This window comes from Salvia miltiorrhiza, chromosome 2 (genome assembly GCF_028751815.1).
Source record: "Salvia miltiorrhiza cultivar Shanhuang (shh) chromosome 2, IMPLAD_Smil_shh, whole genome shotgun sequence".
NCBI lineage: Eukaryota > Viridiplantae > Streptophyta > Magnoliopsida > Lamiales > Lamiaceae > Salvia > Salvia miltiorrhiza.
Window position 1 is genome coordinate 6986228 of NC_080388.1, and position 22901 is coordinate 7009128.

The following is a 22901-nucleotide window of genomic DNA, read 5'->3' on the forward strand; positions in this document are numbered from 1 at the left end:
TAATTTAACTATATTATTGATTAGTGTTTTAAGTGTGTAATTAATAAAGTATAAAATTGATAAAATAAGAGAGAAAATGTAATAAAAGTGATAAAGTAGGAGAGAGAATGCAATAGTTATTACCCAAAAAGGAAACGTGTCAAGATTCGTGAGACAGCCCAAAAAGAAAAACGTGTCAAAATTCGTGGGACGGAGGGAGTATATGTTAAATGGTCTTGCAAGCGAAATCCAATCGTATAATTTTTTTTATTTTTTCCAAATTCAATAATTAATTTCAATACATTGCAAAATGACATCGTATAATGCATTCTTTCTCATCCAAAAATATGTTAAATAGTGTCGCGGCCGAAATCCAATTGTATGAATCATTTCACTTTATTTCATTTATTTATATATTATATTCACAAATTTAACTTAAATTAATTAATAAGTCATAATTTTATAACAAATAGTTATATCGACTTCGTTAAACCATAGTATAGCAGTTCATTGTTTTATTGGCATATCACATTTAATTGTTTTCAATAAAGCATTGTATTTCCCTCAAGTATATGTTAAATAGTTTTATATGTTAATTTTATTTCCAAATTCACTAATTAATTTTAAATAATTTATTAACTTTATTTCATTGAATATAATCTTTTCGACTTCACAAGGTATATGGTACATAGTTTTCCAAACAAAATCCATTCGTTTGATTCATTTATTTTAATTTTCTTATCGTCACTCACACAGTAGTAGTTCATTTTCTTATTATTACATCACCTTTAATAAAGTATATGTTATTTATTTTTTCGATCTATTTCCCATCATATGATTCATTTTATTTTTAAAAATGTAACTAATTTAGTTTAATCAATTACTTCAACTTTATTTCATTGAGTATAATTATTTCGGCATCATTATTTAAACTATAGTAGTTCATTTTCTTATTATCAAATTGACATCAATACTATATTATGATACATTTTTTTCAAGTATATGTTATATAGTTTCCCGAGCATATATATTATATATGTCTTCATTTAATTGGCCAACATATATATATTCTTTCATTTTTAATAAAATTTCCTTCATTACATATATATCTTATACAATTCAATTTATTTCATTTTTTTCTTATCATCCATGCAAATAATTCAACTTTATTTCATTGAATACACTTATTTCGACTTCATTAATCACACAATAGTGATTTATTTAGTTATTGTCATATCTATTACAATACTTTATTATAATATAATCAAATAAAGTATATGTTATATACTTTTCCGATCAAAATCCCATCGTATGATTAATTGTTTTATTTTTTATTTTTATCAACTTCACTAATTTATTTGAATTAATAAATTCAAATTGATGAACGTTGAGTATAATTATTTCTTATAATTATATCGCGTTTAATAGTAAAATATAATACATTGTCTTCATATATATGTCATATAGTTATTGACTTCACTAATTTAATTCAATCAATTAGTTCAACATTATTTCATTTAGTATAATTATTTCGACATCATTATTTACACTATAGTAGTTCATTATGTTATTATCAAATCGACATCAATACTATATTACAATGCATTATCTTCAATGATATGTACTTTTCCGACCAATATCCCAACGTATTCACAATTTCTTTTTTTCAAGTTCATTAATTTATTTCAATTAATTAAGTAAACTTTATTCGTATTATTCCAACTATTATAATATATTTAATCTAAGTATATATTATTTAATTTTTCAATCGATGCCCCATAGTATGATTCATTTTATGTTTATTTCTAACGCATAACTAATGCGTTTGTCACTACCGGACAAAGTGACAAAGTATTACTCACATATTATTGAGGTCTCAGGTTAAAATCCCGCAAACACACCTTTTTCTTTTTATTTCGGTTTTTTTTTAAAAAAAAAATCTTCTTCCAAATGTTTCTTCTTCCAAATGTTCTTTTTTTATTATTATATTTCATTTTTTTAAAAAAATAATCTTCCATATGTTCTTTTTTAAAAAAAAATTCGAAAACAATATATAAATGAAAACAAATATAGGATTATTTTGAAGGGAGTCTTTAAAATTAGTAATAATAAAAATAATTAACATAAATTTCGTAACTTTTGCTTTTATTTCATTTTTTTTAAAAAAAACTTCTTCCAATTTTATTTTTTTTTGTTATTGTATTTCGTTTTTTTTAAAAAAATCATCTTCAATATGTTATTTTTTTTAAAAATATCCGAATAAAATATATAAATGAAAACAAATCTAGAATTATTTTGAAAGGAATATCTAAATTAGTAAAAATAAAAAAATTAACATAACATTCGCAAAATAAATTATATGTGGAAATAAATCTAGGATTATTTTAGGAGAATATCTAAATTACTAGAATCAAATATAGGATTAATCTTTGGAGAATGAAAATCTCTAAATTAGTGGAATCAAATCTAGGATTATTTTAGTATAATCTCTAAATATGTGGAAACAAATTAATAAAACATAATTTTGGAAAAAAAAAACAATTTACTCTTAACACAACTAAAATATTAATTTCAAAAAAAAAAATCGAAAAAAAATGTAATTTCGAAAAATAAATAATAATAATAATAAAAATATCTGGAAACAAATCTATGATTATTTTTAAGAGAATCCCTAAATATCTGGAAATAAATTAATAAAACATAATTTTGGAAAAAAAATAATTTACTCTTAAAACAACTAAAATACTAAATTCCCAAAAAAATAAATTTTGAAAAAAATATTTAATTTCGAAAAAATAATAATAATAATAATAATAAATCTGGAAACAAATTAATAAAACATAATTTTGGAAAAAAATAAAAATTTACTCTTAAAACAACTAAAATATTAATTTCGAAAAAAATATAAATTTTAAAAGTAGTTGAGAAATTTAAGGAAATAATATTTTAAAAGAAAAATAATAAAACGATAAAAAAATAAAAAAACAATTTAAAAATAAAATATATTTTTCGAAAAAAAATGGCAAAAAAAAAACAAAATTTAGGTAAAATAAAAATGTAAATAAAATATATTTAGGAAAAGATTAAAAGTAGTTGAGAAATTTAAGGAAAGAATATTTTAAAAGAAAAATAAAAAAAATGATAAAAAAAATAAAAAAACAATTTAAAAATAAAAAATATTTTTCGAAAAAAAAACTGGCAAAAAAAAAACGAAATTTACAGAAAATAAAAATGTAAATAAAATATATTTAGGAAAACATTAAAAGTAGTTGAGAAATTTAAGGAAAGAATATTTTAAAAGAAAAATAAAAAAACGATAAAAAAATAAAAAAAACAATTTAAAAATAAAAAATATTTTTCGAAAAAAAAACTGGCAAAAAAAAAACGAAATTTACAGAGAATAAAAATGTAAATAAAATATATTTAGGAAAAGATTAAAAGTAGTTGAGAAATTTAAGGAAAGAATATTTTAAAAGAAAAATAAAAAAACGATAAAAAAATAAAAAAACAAATTAAAAATAAAAAATATTTTTCGAAAAAAAAACTGGCAAAAAAAAAAACGAAATTTACAGAAAATAAAAATGTAAATAAAATATATTTAGGAAAAGATTAAAAGTAGTTGAGAAATTTAAGAAAAGAATATTTTAAAAGAAAAATAAAAAAAACGATAAAAAAATTAAAAAACAATTTAAAAATAAAAAATATTTTTCAAAAAAAAAAACTGGCAAAAAAAAACGAAATTTACAGAAAATAAAAATGTAAATAAAATATATTTAGGAAAAGATTAAAAATAGTTGAGAAATTTAAGGAAAGGATATTTTAGTAAAACCATAAATTAGCAAAAAACCGGCTCAATCAAAAAACCTTAAAAAACTGGTTTTTCATGCAGTGTCCGGACACTGCAGTGTCCGAAAATCTTTATTGTTATTTATAATACTCCATATTTTAGTACCATAGAACAAAGTTTTACTTGGCCCAAACGTTAATGCAAAGGCCACGGTTTGTTTATAATTCTTTTAAATTTACCTTTTTATTAAATCTACTTAAGAAAAATTGACAGGACGAAGCATTCGTTCAAATCTTTATATAATTAATTATTCAGTTCATGTTGACTCGATTAAAATTTCGAACATCATTTTTGTTTCTCATTGAACATTCCTGTAAATAATGGGCTTAAATAACATGAATACTAAAAAAATAATGAAATTAAATAGTATAAATTCATGCTTTGGTCCATCAGAACTTCAAAATTAAATAAAATCATCAATACAAGGCTATGTTTTGCTTGAATTAGACTTCCTCAAATCTGAAGACTAGGAATATATATTAATTATGAAAATAATGTCGTGTGGTTAAGCTATTCATTTGAGGAGGAGCACCAGCAAATAGTCCCCCTATTATATAATTTTTAAATATATTTATCTTTTCATCTTTTAATTTTGGGCTATTATATAACCCTTTAATATATTTATCTTTTCATCATTTAATTTTGAGCTGCTAGTCCCTCAAAATCTGATATGGAGTGCAAAATCTCCCTTATTCTTAATTCTGTTAAATTATATTTTTCATTTTTTAAAATTATTTTCAAAATTTTAAAGTAGATCCCACTCTATTTTTTAATGTATTAGAAAGAACAAACTTTCTTTATTTGATATTTTTAATGAATTTTCAATTTTTTATATAATCTCAAAAATATTGTCTCAAGCTTTGTAGAAGCAGACAAGTTTCGTGCCGCCGTTTTTTTATTGCTTCATTTAGTTCTATTTTTTTTCATTGAGTTTCATTGAATTTTGTTATGTTTGAAGAAGAATTTTTATTTTTATTTTCTTTTCTTTAATTTATTTTTTGTGTTTGATTAATATGGATGCTAAAAATTGAGCAATTGATATTTTCAAGATTGAAGTGTGTTATTTTTGTAGGTTCAATCATGAGTTATGAAATGTTTGCTTATATAATGACTGTCAGTAAGAATATAATCCATCAATTGAAATTTTAAGAACTAGGGATCTTATGTGTATGTTGCTCTTCGTTTCCCCAATTGATAATTTATATCCATAGAATGGAACCCAATTAAGAAATTAAAAATTAAAAATTAAAAATATTGAACGGAGTTAAGTGTCGATAAAAAATAGGGAGAATTTTGCAGTTCTTATGAGATGTTGAGGGGCTAAAAGCCTAAAATAAAAAAATAAAGAGATAAATATGTTAGGGAGTTACTATGATAGGGGCGATTTGCTACTTGTCCCTTTGCAAAAATATTCATTTATATTTTGCTGCATCGAACTTTTATTCTAATTGTTTTAATTGGAGTTTCTTCTTCATTAGGTTTGGTCCCGTGCTATGTATTGCAATAATAATAACTTTTATAGTTATTATAAAATAAATAAGTATAAAATACTACTCCCTCCGTCCACGAAATAAACTCCCAGTTGGGGTTCGGCACGGAGACTAAGAAAGCTGAAAAAGGTGGTGTAAAGGTGGTGTAAAAGACTAAAAGGGTAGTGTTTATGTATTTGATTACTTTTACTAATCTTTAACTAGCAATTTAATAATAATAATAATAATAATAATAATAATAATAATAATAATAATAATAATAATAATAACAACAACAACAATAACAATAAAAAAAAAAATAATAATAATAATAATAATAATAATAACAACAACAATAACAATAACAATAACAATAACAATAACAATAACAATAATAATAATAACAATAATAACAACAATAACAATAAAAACAATAATAATAATAATAACGGTAATAATAATAATAATAATAATAATAATAATAATAATAATAATAATAATAATAACGGTAATAATAATAATAATAAGAATAATAAGGATAATAATAATAATAAGGATAATAATAATAATAATAATAAGGATAATAATAATAATAATAATAATATGAATAAGAATAATAACGATAATAACAATAATAATAATAATAATAATAATAATAATAATAATAATAATAACAATAATGATAATAATAATAATAATAATAATAATAATAATAATAATAATAATAATAATAATAATAATAATAATAATAATAATGATAATAATAATAATAAGTAATGGTGGAATAAAGTGGGCCCAATAGATAAAAGTGTAGTAAATTTAAAAGCAATAGAGGGTATAATTGTCTAAAAAGCAGAGTAGGAGTTTATTTCGTGGACAAATATTTAAGGGCAAGTAGGAGTTTATTTCGTGGACGGAGGGAGCACAAATTTGTGAGAGCTATGAACTTTCTAACAAGTTGCCAGTTGATTAATTAAAGTGAATTTATCATTCTCATATTAAATTCGACTGCGACCGTAAAGTCAATTTATAATTTTATAAGTAGAGAATCTAATGCAATTGGTGCTACCAGACATACATATATAATTAAGTACTAATTTTAGGTATATATAAATATTATTTCATCATCAGCTTTTTGCAAATTCATAACCTTATCGAAAAATCTATCTCCATAGATTTTACTATATTATCTTTGGCTGCTTGCTTTAGTTTCTCCTTCGCCAATAATTATATTATTATTTTTTACGAACAATAATTACAGTATTATTTAATAAGTTCATTCCGTCAATCAATATGTACAGTATTATTTATGGAAAACAGTGCGTGGACCAATCATTGACTGTTATAATAAAAAAAATGTATATTTGGCGATTGTAAATTGAATTTCTTGTAATTGACATAATGACCTGAAATTTTTGAAAGCTCAATAATAGTGACACATTTTGTGATTTATTTAATATATAATCTCAAAAAATGAGATAGCTGAAATAGAGCTTTATTTATTTATTTATTTATTTTTTTGAGGAAAAAAGAGAGATACTCTTATTGAACACAAGAACATGTGATGTGGAGATAACCCGCCACAGAAATCAGGGGTTCATTCCAAACATGATGTGTTAAAATATCTCGCGCAGTCTTCGCTAAAACATGAGCGACGACGTTTCGTTCACGCCTAACATAATGAACACAAAAATCTGGTAACTGCAGCAGCTCTCTTCGGCAAAAGGAGGCAATGATGCCCAACTTTGACATATTTCTCTCGTTCGAACGCATTGCATCACAAGCTCTTTTACTATCAGTTTCCACCACACCTTTCATGTAGCCAAGGCCTTTGATTCAAGAAAGCGCTTCCTTAATCCCAAACAACTCACCCTCCTCCACACTAGGACAACCCGACATCTTGATAGACTTTCCAATCACATAAGCACCATCGTGGCTGCGAATAACAATGCCAATACCCATCGAGTGATCCGCTTCAAAGAAGGCCGCATCAACATTGCATTTAATCGAGCCATTAGGAATAGAGTGCCAACCAGTGCAAACCGCAGCAGATGGCGCTCGAGGGGGCCAAGCCTTAGAAACAGAACGCGCAGCTCTCCAGTCCGACTACACTGTAGCTGCTGCCACCACCGAATGAGTCGAAATCGGGGAACAATCTTTCTAGACAACCGCGTTCCGATCTTTCCAGATTTGCCAAAGAAGCATGCACACCTTTGCCTTAACAACCCCAATTTGCACTATCACCAATCTAGAAAAGAGCATGCTCAAACGACTCACTTGTAGCTGCAATACGGTTGATGAAGTCACAGTTATAGCTAAGTCTCCAGCAGTATTCCGCGAAAGGGCAATGAATGAAAATGTGCCACAAGTTCTCAAACCCTCTCTTACACGTAGGACACTCTCCACCCACCGCAACACCACGAGACAATAACTTCTCTTTAGAGGGGAGATTATTACGAGCCGCCCTCCAAAGAAAATTCTTAGCTTTCGACGGAATATCCATCTTCCAAAGGCTGCTCCAATTTCCCTCAACATTATGAGTAACATCAAGCGTAAGAGAGCTAGTGAGCTTATATGCGGACTTGACATAATACCGGCCATTAGGAGAGAAATGCCATATCGGTCTATCAGGGCCTGGATTAGGAAAAATTGGAATGCTAATGATCTTACGGAACTCATCCACACTAACCAAATTCTGGAGCAAATCCGTATCCCAAGTGTGAGTCTTCGGATGTAAGAATTCGTGTACCGTAATGTCCAAAAGCTCAGGTGGACAGTGGCTCGATGACACTCGAAAAGTATCACTCGGACGCAGCCAAGGATCATCAAAGAACTGGACTTGTGAACCATCCCCTATCCGCCATCGAGTGCCTCTTCAGACCAGGTCCTGCGCCGAAATAATACTCCGCCAGGCAAAGCTCGGATTGTGACCAACTTTAGCTGTCAGAAAATCACCATTTGGAAAATATTTTGCTTTAAGAACCCTACAAACCAAAGCTTCCGGCTCATCAATGAGTCACCATCCAGTTTTCCCAAGTAAAGCAATATTTAGTAATTGGAGACTATGAAAACCAAACCGCCGAGTTTTTTTATCAACGCATAGTTTCTCCCACTTAATCCAATTAATACCCTTTCCCGAAGCACCCTTATTACCTCACCAAAACGAATTAAGCATACGCTCCATCTCATTAGTCAAACCCACAAGTAAAGAGAAAATAGCCATGCAATAAGAAAGGATAGCCTGAGCCACACCTTTAATAAGAATCTCCTTCCCGGCTTTAGAAAGCTTCTTATCGTTCCACCCTTGAATTCGATTCCACGTATGTTCAGATACTTGAAAATATCCTTCTTTTTTCGACCCACTAACGAAGGGAGACCAAGGTAGCAGCCTATATTCAGAGGGAGCGAGACACCCATAAGAGTAGAGATATCACCATGAGCTTGTTCACTCACATTTGAACTGAAAAAAATCCCAGATTTTTAAAGATTAATTGCCTGACCCGATGCGGTTTCATAAACCCCTAGCACCCTCTTAAGCACGGCACATTCATCCGCCGCCGCCGCACGACTGAAAAACATGCAGTCATCGGCGAACATGAGATGGGAGATAGCCGGCCCTCCTCTACCAAGTTGGATACCATGAAGAGATCCTCTGTCATTGTCATGGTTAATCAAAGCAGATAACCCTTCGGCACATATAATAAACAGATACGGGGACAGCGGGTCTCACACCCCGGGTTGATAGGCCCTACAGCAACCCTATTCACCAAGACATCATATGTAACAGTTTGTACACATAGACACATCCAATCACGCCATTTATCACAAAAACCAAGACGTCGAAGCACCGCATTAAGATAACTCCAATTGACTCGATCATAAGCTTTACTTATGTCGATTTTGAAAGCAACCGAACCATATTTACCACGTGTTTTCCTCTTCAAGGAGTGAATAGCTTCAAAAGCTATAAGAATATTGCACATTGAGCGCGGTCGGTAAGGCCCAACAGCACATGTTTTAGCCTATTACAGAAAACTTTGGAAACAATCTTGTAAAGCACATTGCAGAGCGCAATAGGATGAAGTTCTTTCATATTAGAGGGAGAATCAACTTTCGGTATAAGAGAAATAGGCGTGTGATTGAGGCCTGGAGGAAAAGAAACTGCAAAAAGCCAATCAGAGCAACTATGGAAAATATCCTCACCCATCACACCCTAGAACTTTTGATAGAACTTGGGGTTTAAGCTATCGGGATCCGATGATTTATCTGGGTGCATCTGCGAAATAACAACTTTTAAACTCATCGATGGTGAAAGCCTTAGTATGCTCCGAATTCTTAGCGTCATCAATACACGGCCGAAGCCTATCAAGAACAAGATGGAAATCAATATGGTCCTGGGGGGGCAAACAGATTCTCAAAATAGTCTCGAGCAACATCTTTAATATCCTCCTCCCCGGAAGTCCAACTCCCATTTTCCCTCTGCAATTTAACAATAGTATTCTTCTTACACCGAGCCAAAGCCATAACATGAAAAAACTTCATGTTAGAGTCCCCCCTCTTTAAGCCAATGTTGTTTGGCGCGCTGCTTCCCGTGAGCTTCTTCACGAAGCAACAAACTCGCAAGTTCTCCCCTGACTGCCTTGAGCTTACGAATAGAATCCCTATCGAACCGTCCTTGAAGAGAGAGATCACATTCTGAAGTTTAGATTTCGTAAGTATCTTAGAAGAATTAAAATGTCTCGCCCAAATGGAGATAGAATCCGACACCGCCATAAGTCTTTCCATAATGTTGATGCCGTAGAGATTTGTCCAACAATCCCGAACCACATGAGGAACATCAGGCTCAAGGCACCATTTGTTCTCGAAATGAAATCGCCGAATAGCAAGAGCGTTCATCGTTCCCTGACACTTCAAAAGGAGAGCAACGTGGTCCGACATAGGAACCGTAAGCGGTGTAAGTGTAGCCTCTGGAAAAAGAGATTTCCAGCTAGAAGTAGCCATGCCTCTATCCAATTTTTCTTCCACAAAACTCTCTGTACCAAGCCCTCTGGACTAAGTGAAAGGATAACCGATAAGAGGAATATTAGTTAGGCCACAGTTGAGAATGGCAGACTGAAAATCAGCAAAGAGCCAATTGGGATGCTCAACGCGACCCCTTTTAGTCTCCCGGATCCAGGAGATCATTGAAATCTCCAAGGATGACCCATGGGTGAGGATCAAAACCAGCAAGACGACAAAGGAGTTGCCAAGAATCAAGCGGTCGACTTTGTTTCGGGAAGTCGTAGAAACTCGTGAGGCGCCACCTGCCTCTACTACCAGTAACATGCATGTCGATGTGGTTATTAGAAAAACCGATCAAATTACAAATAGTGGAAGACTTCCATAACATGCAAAGCCCGCCGCTACGGCCCACACAATCCACGGTAAAACACCATTCAAAATTCAATCTAATGTGAATATCTTCCATACGATTACGAGAAGATATAGTATCAATAAGAAAGAGAAACTGAGGCCTATGAACTCTAACGAGTTCAAGTAACATAGGAATTGCAATAGGTTGGCCCAAACTTCTGCAATTCCAACTTATCGAATTCATTGGACCCCGTTGACCCCGAAGCTGGAGCCTGCCGATTGAGAGATTTGGGCGTTAGAATCATCCTCGAATTTTCCAGCAGGAAAAATATCTAACGCAGAGGTAGTGACAATACCATTCGCAATATCACCCCGACGTCGCTTCCGTTCATCCAACAAAAGAGTCGAAGATCCATCAACCATCATAGAATCAAAGTCATAATTCTCATTACTGATGTCTTGTAGGGTGATCCGATGCGTGTGTTGCGGGATAGGATCTTTGGAAATACCCATCTCAGTGTGAACAAAAGAAATGTGCCGATTTTCTGGAGCCTTCATTTTCGGATCCAAAATAACCATATTTTGAGAAACCCTAGTGCCAGCCGCCACAGCATTAGGGTTAGTGGTTCCATCGTCACCACGAATCCATTTGTCACCAGCCAGAGGTATGCCACGCCTGTCAGCAGCCTTAAGCCAAACTCCCCACTCTAGAGTAGTGTTCTTCGCCTCCGGGTTAAACATCAATTCACAAAAACTTTCGGAGTGCCCCAGACGACCGCAAAGAAAATAAAAAATATTGAGACGTTCATACTTGAAGTTGATAGTGAAAAAAGATCCATCCTTTTGTTTTAATTTCTTGAATCACTTAAGTGGCTCGGTTGCCCGAACTCCAACCCAAACTCTCATATACTGTCTCCAAACCTCAGCAGAGTTTGTACTATCATATTCCATAAAAGATCCAATGAAGTTGCCAAGAAGCCGACCCACTTCCTCAGTCAGAAAACCAGCCGGCAAATCATCAATCTGTACCCAGAAAGGAAGCGATTCCAAAGGAACACTTAGAGGAAATTCACCCCGCTTGAGCCGATGTAAAATGAGGGGGAAGTTTCCAAATGCCCAGGTCCGCCATCATAAACCCGACGAAGATCTATCTCATGGAAAAACTGGAAAATGTATCTGCTAGGTCCCCTGAGGGTTGAAAGGACAGGTGTATGGGAGGGGGAAGGGAATACACCTGTAGGCTATTTTCGAAACAAGATTACTTAAAACCAACACCTTTGTTCTGAAAGACAGTTTGACTTCTTTGAATATGCACACTTCAGTTGACAAGGGGTGGTGACTGATACTGAAATAGAGGTTCAGTGGGTGACTTCAGTTAATTGAGCTGGTCAATTAAATTTCGTCCAAGTAAAGCTTCAGTCATAAGTAAAACAGAATAGAGTTACTCGTTCAACTGACTATCGAAAGATTGATCAGTTAAACCTATAACTCTAGCAGCGGAATATTAAACTTAGTGAAATAACCTTGAAAGATTTTCTTCACAGAGAATCCCTTAGTTACTCTTTTCAGTTAGTCAGTATTAGAGAAACAGAGATATGCGCAAATACTGAATATAAAAAGAAGTAAGAACACAAGGAATTTTTACGTGGTTTGGAAAACAACAACAATTCCAGCACCAACACACTGGGTTGGATTTCTCTTTCTCCTCTTAGTGCGATAACACACACTAAGAACTCTGAGTCAGAACACTGGTCTGAACTCGCTCTAACTTCAAACGCTTAACTATAAATAAAGAGGGGTTTGAACTTATTTTCCAACTAGGATTACTTGAGAACAGGCTCTCGCGTAATCAAATTCTAGGCTTAGGATGTGTATGAAACATATGCCTAGAAATCTAAGAGAGTTTTGGTGATCAAAAGTTTTGATGACTTAAGACTCTCTTCTTCGATTCAATCTTTTGTGAAGGTTAAGCTTGAGTAGCAATTTATGCAGAGCTTTGGCTATGTAATTGAATCGGTGAATATTTGCGGTTGATCCTCGGCGCTATTTATAAGTGGAGTTTCGACTACTTCTGTTGGAGAGAAGGTCTTCGAAATTCCTGCCGTTGTGAGATGTTGTCACTTCATGTGCTGAGGTGGCAATCTTCGCAAGCTCATTTAACTTGAATTTGAATCAGAGTAGTCTTGGAGCTTGTTATTTCTATAGCTTTACACGAAAAGATGAAGTTTGGTCCTTGCAAAGACGGTCATCAAATCTTCCACATTTAATGCTCCGTACATGGCATTTAATGTTGCGTGTCTGATACTCCTTGGTTCAGTCGAGAGTAGAGAGGTTGTTGGCACTCTCATTTTGCTTCAGTTATTCGATGACATGAATCCTTTGAGTAGCTTCTGACTGGTACTTGCATTTAATCTTCAGTCATGGAATGTCTCATGATGCTTCAGTTGGAATGACTTCAGTTGGGCAGTCTTTGTCTATCAGTCAGCAAGCCAGAAACCTATTCTAAGCACTTTGAACTCTAACACTTGAGTTCAACGGAAAAGACTAAGGCTATAGAAAAGATCTAAGGGATTTTGGTATCATCAAAATAAGGGCAAGGATATGTCATTCATTTCCCTACAATTTTCCCCTTTTTGATGATGCCGAAACCTTACAAACACGCCTAACAGAAACAAAGACACAAAGACAGAGGAGCAAGAACTTAAAGCATGGTGAATACTATTTCCCCTTAACAATATAACCTAATATATTGCATCAACTATCAGAGCAACAGAGAGACAGAAAACAGAGTAACACGAGTACAATAAAAACATGATAAAGACAATAAGAATTTGTCTTAATTAGAAGAAAATTCAATTTTTATTTTTATTAAAAGCAATAACTGATAAGTCATCAGTTAGAAGACAGAACATGCTCTGAGCGCGATAGGGAACACGCGATGACATGTTTTGAACGTGATAGGAAACACGTGAATTCATAGGCTATCAAGGCTTCAGACAACCAAATAGTTAAGATTGATGAATAATCTTAGTTTGTAATATGTTACAAACTAAGATTATTCATCGATCTATACGTATAAAAGGCACCGACAAACATAATCACTTAATAGCCTTGATAGCCAACCAAATCTCATAATCACTTAATTTAAATACACATATGAATATTAAGTTTAGTTAGTTAGTTTCTTTCAATTATTTGAACAATAGTATTTAAAACTAGAAATGTGATATGTTGGCCAAGTGGTAAGGGGTTAATGCCTAAGGCTAAAAGTCTTGGGTCCGAGTCCCTTATGACGCGGTCTTATATATATATATATATATATATATATATATATATATATATATATATATAGGGGAGGGCTACCGTGAGAGCACCTCTTAAAATAAGAAATAAGAATTAGAAAAAATGTATGAATTTTATGTAGAACACGTATAATTCGTTATATAAAAGTATGAATTGCGAAAAATAAATTTTTGCTACCTTTGAATTCGAACTCAGGACCATGAACTCATCCAACAGGATGATAAATCAACCGTCGATCTTGATGATCTAAGGGCTGAAAATCATTCTTATTTTATATCTTAAGAAGTGTACTTATTTTTGCCCTTATATATATATATATATATATATATATATATATATATATATATACACATACATATATATATAGGATAGAGTTCTATGGAGACCATAAAAAATTCGAAGAACGAAGACCAAATCTTGTGCGTCGATCTTGGTATATCCAAGGGTGATGATTCATCTTGTGAAGATTTGATATTTTCGTTAATTGTCATAGATATAGGCAATCAAATCTTTTATTTATGGAATATTATTTTGATGAAGAGACTGTTACGTGAATAATGCATCTACATATTATGTTCATTGATATGTTCGTAGAAAATACTAATGAACATACTAATGTTCGTTGATATGTTCGTAAAAAACAAATGAACATACTAATTTTCGTTGATATGTTCGTAAAAAATAAATGAACATACTAATGTCCATCGATATTTTCGTAAAAAAATAAATGAACATACTAATGAACATACTAATGTTCGTCGATATTCTCGTAGGAAAACAAATGAACATAATAATGTTCACATATTATGTTCATTGACGGATCAGGTCCCAGAACAGGAAGTTTCAGAATTTCTGGGATTTATTCAACGTGATCCCAGATTTCAGTGGATTTAATCAACCAATATTTAATTACATGAAAAATCAAATCAGGAAATGATATGAACCGTTAAGATTAAGCAAGATCGACACATAGGATTTGGTCTTTGTTCTCTATGTAGGGGAGCGGTCTCCATAAAAGCTAACCATATATATATATATATATATATATATATATATATATATATAGGGGGCGGTTATACATTGAACTCCCCTTAGCATATAACTTAAGAACTAAAACTGACCTTAGATCTAGTTCAATTTAACGGCTTAGATTAAATATTAGGTGTATCAACTGATTCGTTTATTTTCTTAAATAATTCGCGCTGGTTTCAAGCATGAGGGTAATTTTGAGATTATTCTTTGACTTTCCATATAGCAAATAATATCTTTTCGGAGTCTATGAATCATTTATTTTGGCAGAAAATTTGACATTTGAGTAAAAAAAGGGGGGGCTGAGCGAAGAACTAGAGGCGGCGAAGCAAAGGGGTCCGAATCAAAGGCTGAAATCCTTGTATTTCAACAACTTTCCGGCGACGTTCACGGCGCAATGGCGAGAACAAGATCTAATCGACAGGGTTAGATTTAATATGCAAAATTTTATGAAATTTCAATTTTATTTGTTGGTGGTGTTCTTATTTTACATCAGAGTGGAAGTTCTTTCACCTATATTAATCTTGGCATAACTAATTAAAATTTGGGGGGTGATATTATGTGTAATATTGTAGGAAAATATCGATTCATGAATTTCCTATTAATTATTCGCACATAGTATTTTAGAATTTCATTTGAATAAATATGTAATTGATGTGTGAAGAACCGTTTATGCTATGTTGGGTTATGAATTGAGACTAGTGTTGTTGTAAGCTTTATTGAATGTAATGGCTGTGGAGCAGAACACGGGATCTGGACACCGTAGCCAAATACGAGATCTGGACATTCGGGGCTAGCCACGGGTTATGAGGTGTGTTACTTAAATTTTTATTTGTTTTTTTTATTTGGTCTTTATGTGATATTACTACGCTTAATTTTCTAATGATTCGATGGCAACAATGAATATATAGGTTCAGGAGCCGCAAATTCTAGCACCAACAGCGAATGTTGGGGTTGAGGGAGATGTTATGGTTGACGTAAGTGTTTAATTACTAATTTAGTTAAATGTTGTTTTGATGCGTTAAAATTATGCATACATTCGTGACTTATATCCTATTTAAGGAGGATTATGATTTAAATATGAATATTGGCATCATAGTTAGAATTCAATTGGGTATATTAATATGCGAATTGTTAGGTCCTGAAGGTCTCGAATAGGTGTATGGTGGGGGGGGGGAAATACACCTATGGGCTATTTTTTAACACTCCTCAATTAGAGGGATCTCAGACAGAGATCTTAAATGAAACTTTACACGCAAATAAAGACACCTGTTCAACTGAAAACAGTTTTGACCAAACAGGGTTGACGACTGATACTGAAAACTCTTCAGTAGGGAGTTATCAGTTAAGTTGCTGGAACTTAACTGATGCACGTAAGGGCTTCAGTCGAGTTTACTAAAACAGAGATGATAACACTCTTCCTGACTATCACAAGATAGATCAGTCAGACTGATATCATACGCAGCGGAAATTAAACTTAGTTTCGCAATAGTCTCGGTGGAGCACGTTGTTGGTCTTTAGGTTTCTCTTTGCAGTTAATCAGTGTTCAGTTTATCAATTGAAATAACACAAGTAAGAATATAAAACTGAAAGCTGTAAACAACACAGAGACTTTTACGTGGTTCGGAAAAACCCTTTCCTACATCCACGGTCGGTTGATCAGACCAACAATCCACTCCGCAAGTGCTTAACAGGTGCACTGCAAACCAAACCGTGTGCTTGCCGGGTGCACACAACCGTACCACTGAAGAAAACCCTTCTTCAGTACCCACGCTTCACTCGTGTCGGATTTCTCTTGCTCAGCACAACCCGTGCTAAGACTTCTCACTCAGAGTCAGAGTACCTTCCTGAACTCCGAATCACTCAAACACTCTTTTGGGGGGAGGTTTGAACGAGTGCCAACTATACTACAAAGAACAATTTCTTTGAAGCAAGTTTGACCTTTGGCTTCTGGGTAAACAGAGGTTTGCCTAAGGTCTAAGAGAATATGTGTAATCAGCAGTGACTGATTTTGGCTTTGGAATTCTTTTCTTCGATTCAAGCTTTGGGGAGGTTAAGCTTTAGGCTGAGTAGCAATTTCGGCAGAGCTTCAGCTTATGTCGTTGAATCGGTGAAGGTTGAAGTGATCCTCGAGCGCTATTTGTAGGAGAACTCTTGAATAGATCCGTTGGCGTAGAACGTCATCAAGATTTCTTCCGTTGGAGAGCAATTCGAATTTGGGCTGAGGCTTCAATCTTCGAGGTTCCTTGTCTGGGTGGAAACGGCTCTCTTGATGGAAAGGAGATGTGACGTCTCTGAAAAGTAACCACCAGATAGGAATGACCTCTGCAGAGATAAGAACCTGAGATCTCTGCATTTAATGCGGCTGTACTTTATGAGTACGTGGCTTCCTCTGAATGTTGGAAGATCAGTCCGAGGAGGAATGTTCAACTGATACTTGACTTTAGTATCAGTCCATTGCGCGCATTAAGTAATCAGTTCCTAACTGATTCTTCAACTGATACTTCAGTTGGTATCTGCAGTCTTCGGTCTTCAGTCCTTCGTTCTTCAGTCTTCAATCTTCAACACCGCAAGCTAAACTAGAACCGAACTCTAACACTTGAGTTCAAAACAATTCTAGTCTATTACAAATACGACCTATGAATTTTGGTATCATCAAAACAAGGATTTGGATATTCCACAAGGTTCCCAACAATTTCCCCCTTTTTGATGATGCCAAAACCACACAGCAGTTCTAGACAACAAAAAGACTGAACTCACAGTACAAGTTCTAAAACTGGGGTGAAACAGTTCCCCCTTAACAATAGAACCTAAAAACTTGTACTTAGAGTTAAGAACGCAACAGTTCTAAAACAGAACAAGGAGAAGACAAAAAAATATAATAAGAGCCTGGACAAAGAGTCATTGTCTTCAGGTTGAGATCAAAAAGAAGTTCTTTTCATTAATAAAAGACTGATAAGCCACCAGTCGAGGTACAGAGCAAGACTTACATTGGAGTAAAAAAGAAAAACAAAAACAACATGGGAAACCCATGGACTCCAGCAGTCTGTTTGGCTGTGCCTTGAACTTCTTGATCTTCATCTTCTGTCTTCGTGTCTTCATGTTCCTAAGCTTGTTCCACTCTCACTTGTTTTCCATTGATTTGAGGTCTTTACTGGAACGTCGTCCTTACAACTTCTGGTGATCCTTTGTAGTCTCATCTTCAGTCAAGAAAGAAGATGAGGAAAAACCTTTGAGAAGGTTTTTCTCTGTCTTCCAATTATTCCCCCTTTTTGGCAACATAAAAAGGAGAGCTGATGATGAAGACAATGATCAGACGGTACCCAACTCCTAGTCTCAGAAGCTCTTGAGAAGATTCGAGAATAGGGTGAGTCCAGATATGCAGAAGAGGAGAACGCCAGTGATGAGGTGAGGAGATGAGAGAGACGGAGAAGTGGAGGAGGACAATAGAACGTAGAAGATGGAAGATAGAAGAAGGCTGCCTTGGAAAGAGGAGAAGGCTGCCTTATGAGGAGAAAGAAGAGTTGGTGAATTGGAAAGAAGGAGAGAAGAAATGATGGGCGTGAGAAAGAAGAATCGAACTGGTGGCAGCTGAGAAAACTAACACCGTCGATTCGCCAGCACCTGGTCTTTGAAGAATAGACCTGGTGCGGCTGAAGATGCCGGCCAACAACGAGAGAAGTCTCGTTGTTTGTTGCAAGCCAGGGAGGAGTGCAATATCTGCGATAAGGAAAATCTCCTCCAGAAGCTGTGAAGCTTCTTGGCGCCAGGCATGAGGATGGAAGTGTAACACCCCGTGTTTTGAGAAGCTATTTGTGCCCTAGCTCGAATTTAAATTGAGTTTTAAATAGTAGCTAGAGGAATTATGCACGTGGGCGAATAAATGAGATAAGAAATTTTTAGAGTTTAATAGGAGGCGATATTATTTTCTCGAGTCTTATAAATTCTCTTATTGAGAAACCTATCTTCGCCCTATATTTTTATTAAAATGTCTATGTGATATAAATATTTTACTTGGTAGAATATTCACATATGATTTATTGATGCATTGTTATTATGATATTAGATATATCATAATAGAGATAATTTTTCCTCACATGAATAAATATATTTTCATGAGATATATTTTTCCCACATACTAAATAAGAGTTATAATTATTCAAGTATATATATATATATATAGATATATATATATATATATATATACACACCTATCTCTCTTTCTCTCTCACTCTCTCTATCTCTCTCAATCTCTCTCACTCTTTCTCTCTCACTCTCTCACCCTTACGCAGCACTAGCTCCCTCCCCACTCTCCCACATTATTCTTCTCTTTCCCATCAATGGAAATCACATGCACCATTAAAGAGCCCCTAAAAGGCTAATCTAACTAGCCAACTCATTCCTCCACACTTTAAGCTCACAAGCACATGCACACCTCTCTCTCATCTCCCTCCCTCTCTTATTCTTCTTTATTTTCAGCAGCCCTCCTCCTCCTCCTCACTCCACCACACTTCTTTTTCTTGTTCCACCAAATATAGTAAGAACTAAGGTTTCTTAAAGTGTTCATCTTCAAGCTCAAGCTCCAAGCATACTACGCATCATGTTCTACTCCACCTCCATTGATCTTGTTGGTAGCAACCTCAATCCTCCTCTTATGTTATATATATATTTTCTTGTGGTATAAGCATGTATATTGATGCATAATTGAAGCATGATGAGTTATTAGTGTGAAAATGCATGAGAATGGTGATGAAAGTATAGATCTATGATGATATGTGTATATGTTGTTGTTTCAACCATTTTGAGAAGTTTTCTTACGTTCTGGACTGATCAGTCGACGAGGTTTCCCTCGTCCAAAACTCTTCAAAATTTTACAGTGTGTCGATATATGTGTCTTGAGGACGCTGGTAAAATTTCAAGTCATTTGGACTTCTTTTACTACCTTTTTAAAATGCAAAACGTTTACTGCGCATGTCCACCGGAAATTTAGAAAGGCAGTCCCTAGAGTCACACTTTTCAGTAACTTTCAAAAACATTCAGCCTCCCAAATTTTTATGGTAGAAAGATACATGTATTATACTGATTTACACCAAATTTCAAACCATTTGGCCAACGTTTACTATTTTTCAAAAATCATAGCTTCCAGTCGTGCAAAACTGCCGAATCTGGTAGACTGTGGGAAAACACCCATATCTCGTAAACCACTTGGAGTTTTTCACTCTACTTTTTTTTAAATAAAACTAGACGCAGAACGGTTTTCAACAGTGTAAGTCTCGAATCTAGGAGATTTCTGAGTCAAAACAGTTTATTCGTTAAAGTTGAGGCAGAGCAGAATGATAAACTGTAGGAGTCTGAAAATTTCTACTTTGTAATTGTTTTGAGGATTTTAAAGTTTTGGTGGATTAATACACCATGTTATGTCATGAAAATACTACTAGAAAATTTTATATTTATTTCCAAGCTTACGTGAATATTTGGGAATTTACTTACAAGGAAAAAGATTTCGAGTTCATAGGATTTTTTTTTTTAAGTCATTTGACTATTGTGATAAATCGTGAAAATGTATTATGTGGAAATTGATTATTGCAAAGTATGAATGACTATTTGATGTTTATGAATGCTATTTACCTAGGATTGAGAGTCTTTTAATTGGATAAGATATCTAATTAAATTGAGAGGTCCAATTGGGTAAATAGTAGATAGGTTATAAGATGAGATTAAGCATATGATGAAAGCATAAGTATTGAGATATTAGTTAGATGAAATTCTAACTAGAGTTTATTTTGTCACATGACAATCTAAACCACGTGCGCCACCAAAGGTTCGAGTGACGGCCGGCGTTAGTACGACTCTGAGCATTACGTCATCGACCCCTGAGACAGGTGGGCTTTATTCTAACTCTATTATGGCTAGCTACCATGATAATGAGTACAAATGCAAATTCTTATGAAAATGAAGCATGTTGAAGCATTATTGATGAATCTTATGAAAATGAAGCATGTTGAAGCATTATTGATAAGTATTATGAAAATTGTCAACTTGCCATATTTATTATTGATGAGAATGAGATATGGTATGTTGCCTCTATGAAAGACATGATTATGATCATGATGCAAGATATCGGCCTTTGACTGATTTATATGACAGTAAAGGTTTTGTGCGCAGAGGTGATCGTGAGCCGTCTCTAGTCGGCCGGTCACGGTGATTTGAAGGAGGCCTCCTTCTCTTCACCTTATATATATATTATATGAGTTCTCATAGTTGGCACATACCGTGAATATATAATGTCTGCAGACTAATGATATTATTATGATGATGCAAATGAGTTTATGACAGAAAAACATGAACAGGTATTTTTAATCTCAGTTAAATCCTGTTGATGCATTGAAAAGGGCAAGATTGACATATAGCTCTAAGAGCAACATTTCAATTATTTCCGGCATGAGTCCACTGAGTGCTTTTTGGTACTCAGCCCTGCATGTATTTCTAAATATGCAGGTCTGGCTTGGCGCGAGGATGGGTGAAAGCTGTTGGAATTGTCAGTTGGATGTGTCTTTCCTATGTCTCATATTTATCTTTATAAGCTTTGACTCTATAAGAATTTGAACTCCCTGCTATATGTCTTCACACATATAGTAACGCATCTCGCTGCATAACTCTGATGAAACTCTTTATTTAATTTGCTTATGTCTGTAATATCCCTTAAGGGAAATACTTCTCAGACCCTTGCTAAGTTTCAATGGCTTAATCATGTTTACCCAAGCTAGTAATTATTTTGGTCTTGAAATCCTTCTTTAAAATGAGTAAAGTTTGCAATTGCTTCCGCTAAAATAAGATGTATTCCTATTTCTTTCACTATTTCTTTTATTAGTCGTACGATACTTGGTATACGCTATCACTGGCTATATCGGGCTGCGACAGAGTGGTATCAGAGCAGCTCGTCTGCTCTGAGTATAATCTCTTATAGAGTTTTTTTTTTTTTTTGATTGAGTCTAAGCTAGAGTCTTAGACTAAAAGAGCTATGTCACTGACAAGAGCCAACACCCCATCTCCGCCAGCTTGACGAGGTATGCAAGTTAAAGTTTAAAGTTACTTATGAGCATGAGATATGCAATTGATAAGTTGATGATATTTATAAGTTGAGAAAGAAGCATGATTAGTACATGATGCAATATTATTGATATCTGGTTTTGATTGACTGGATAAGTAAGATGGTGGAAAATTTTTATTGGAATCAATATTGATACCGATGCACTACGAGAATCCTAGAGGAACACCGACAAACGAGTATGTTATTGAGTAATAAACGAGTAAGTCATTCTTGACTTAGTAACACGAGTTGTTATTCTAGCATGGCAGACGGATTCGACATAGTACAGGCTTTCTATGACTGTACTTTGGAGCACCACGAGACTATTGGAGAGTTCTTAGCACGCTTCCACCACAGGTGGATTGACGCCGTAGAGCATGGAGTCACGGCCCAGCAGGCCATGCAGATACTACCACATAGGATGCCACCCCACTGGCAGGCTTGGTGTCATTTTATCGCCCCAGACTTCTATAGCCCGTTGGCACCGGGAGGATTTGAGGTGCGATTCCCGGAGTACCTAACCATTCTGTTGAGCCGATTCGTGATGTATGCGAACCCACCCTACTTTTACCTGACGGAGAGTGACACCCGAGAGGGTGAGGCAGAGAGTCAGCCTCAGGGTCTTTCTGAGACTGAGGATCCTTTTATGGCATTGGGACTAGACCTCCTTAGCTCCCAGCCGATTGATGACCCTATTCCTTCACTTTCTCAGGGCACTCTGCCCGAGGAGGAGATTTCTCCTATTGATATCTTGGTTACCCCTATGACCATAGACACCACTGAGGCCATCGATACCATCGAGCAGCTGATGAGCCCCATCCGTGAGACCCTC

At 34.1% G+C, this 22901-nt stretch overlaps 1 protein-coding gene across 1 annotated transcript; it reads right to left on the minus strand.

Moving 5' to 3' along the window:
* Positions 1 to 9678: 9678 nt before the first annotated feature.
* Positions 9679 to 10296, minus strand: LOC131007918 (uncharacterized). Its single transcript, XM_057934830.1, has one exon. It carries the CDS (start codon positions 10294 to 10296, stop codon positions 9679 to 9681), a length of 618 nt encoding a protein of 205 aa, XP_057790813.1.
* Positions 10297 to 22901: the final 12605 nt, after the last annotated feature.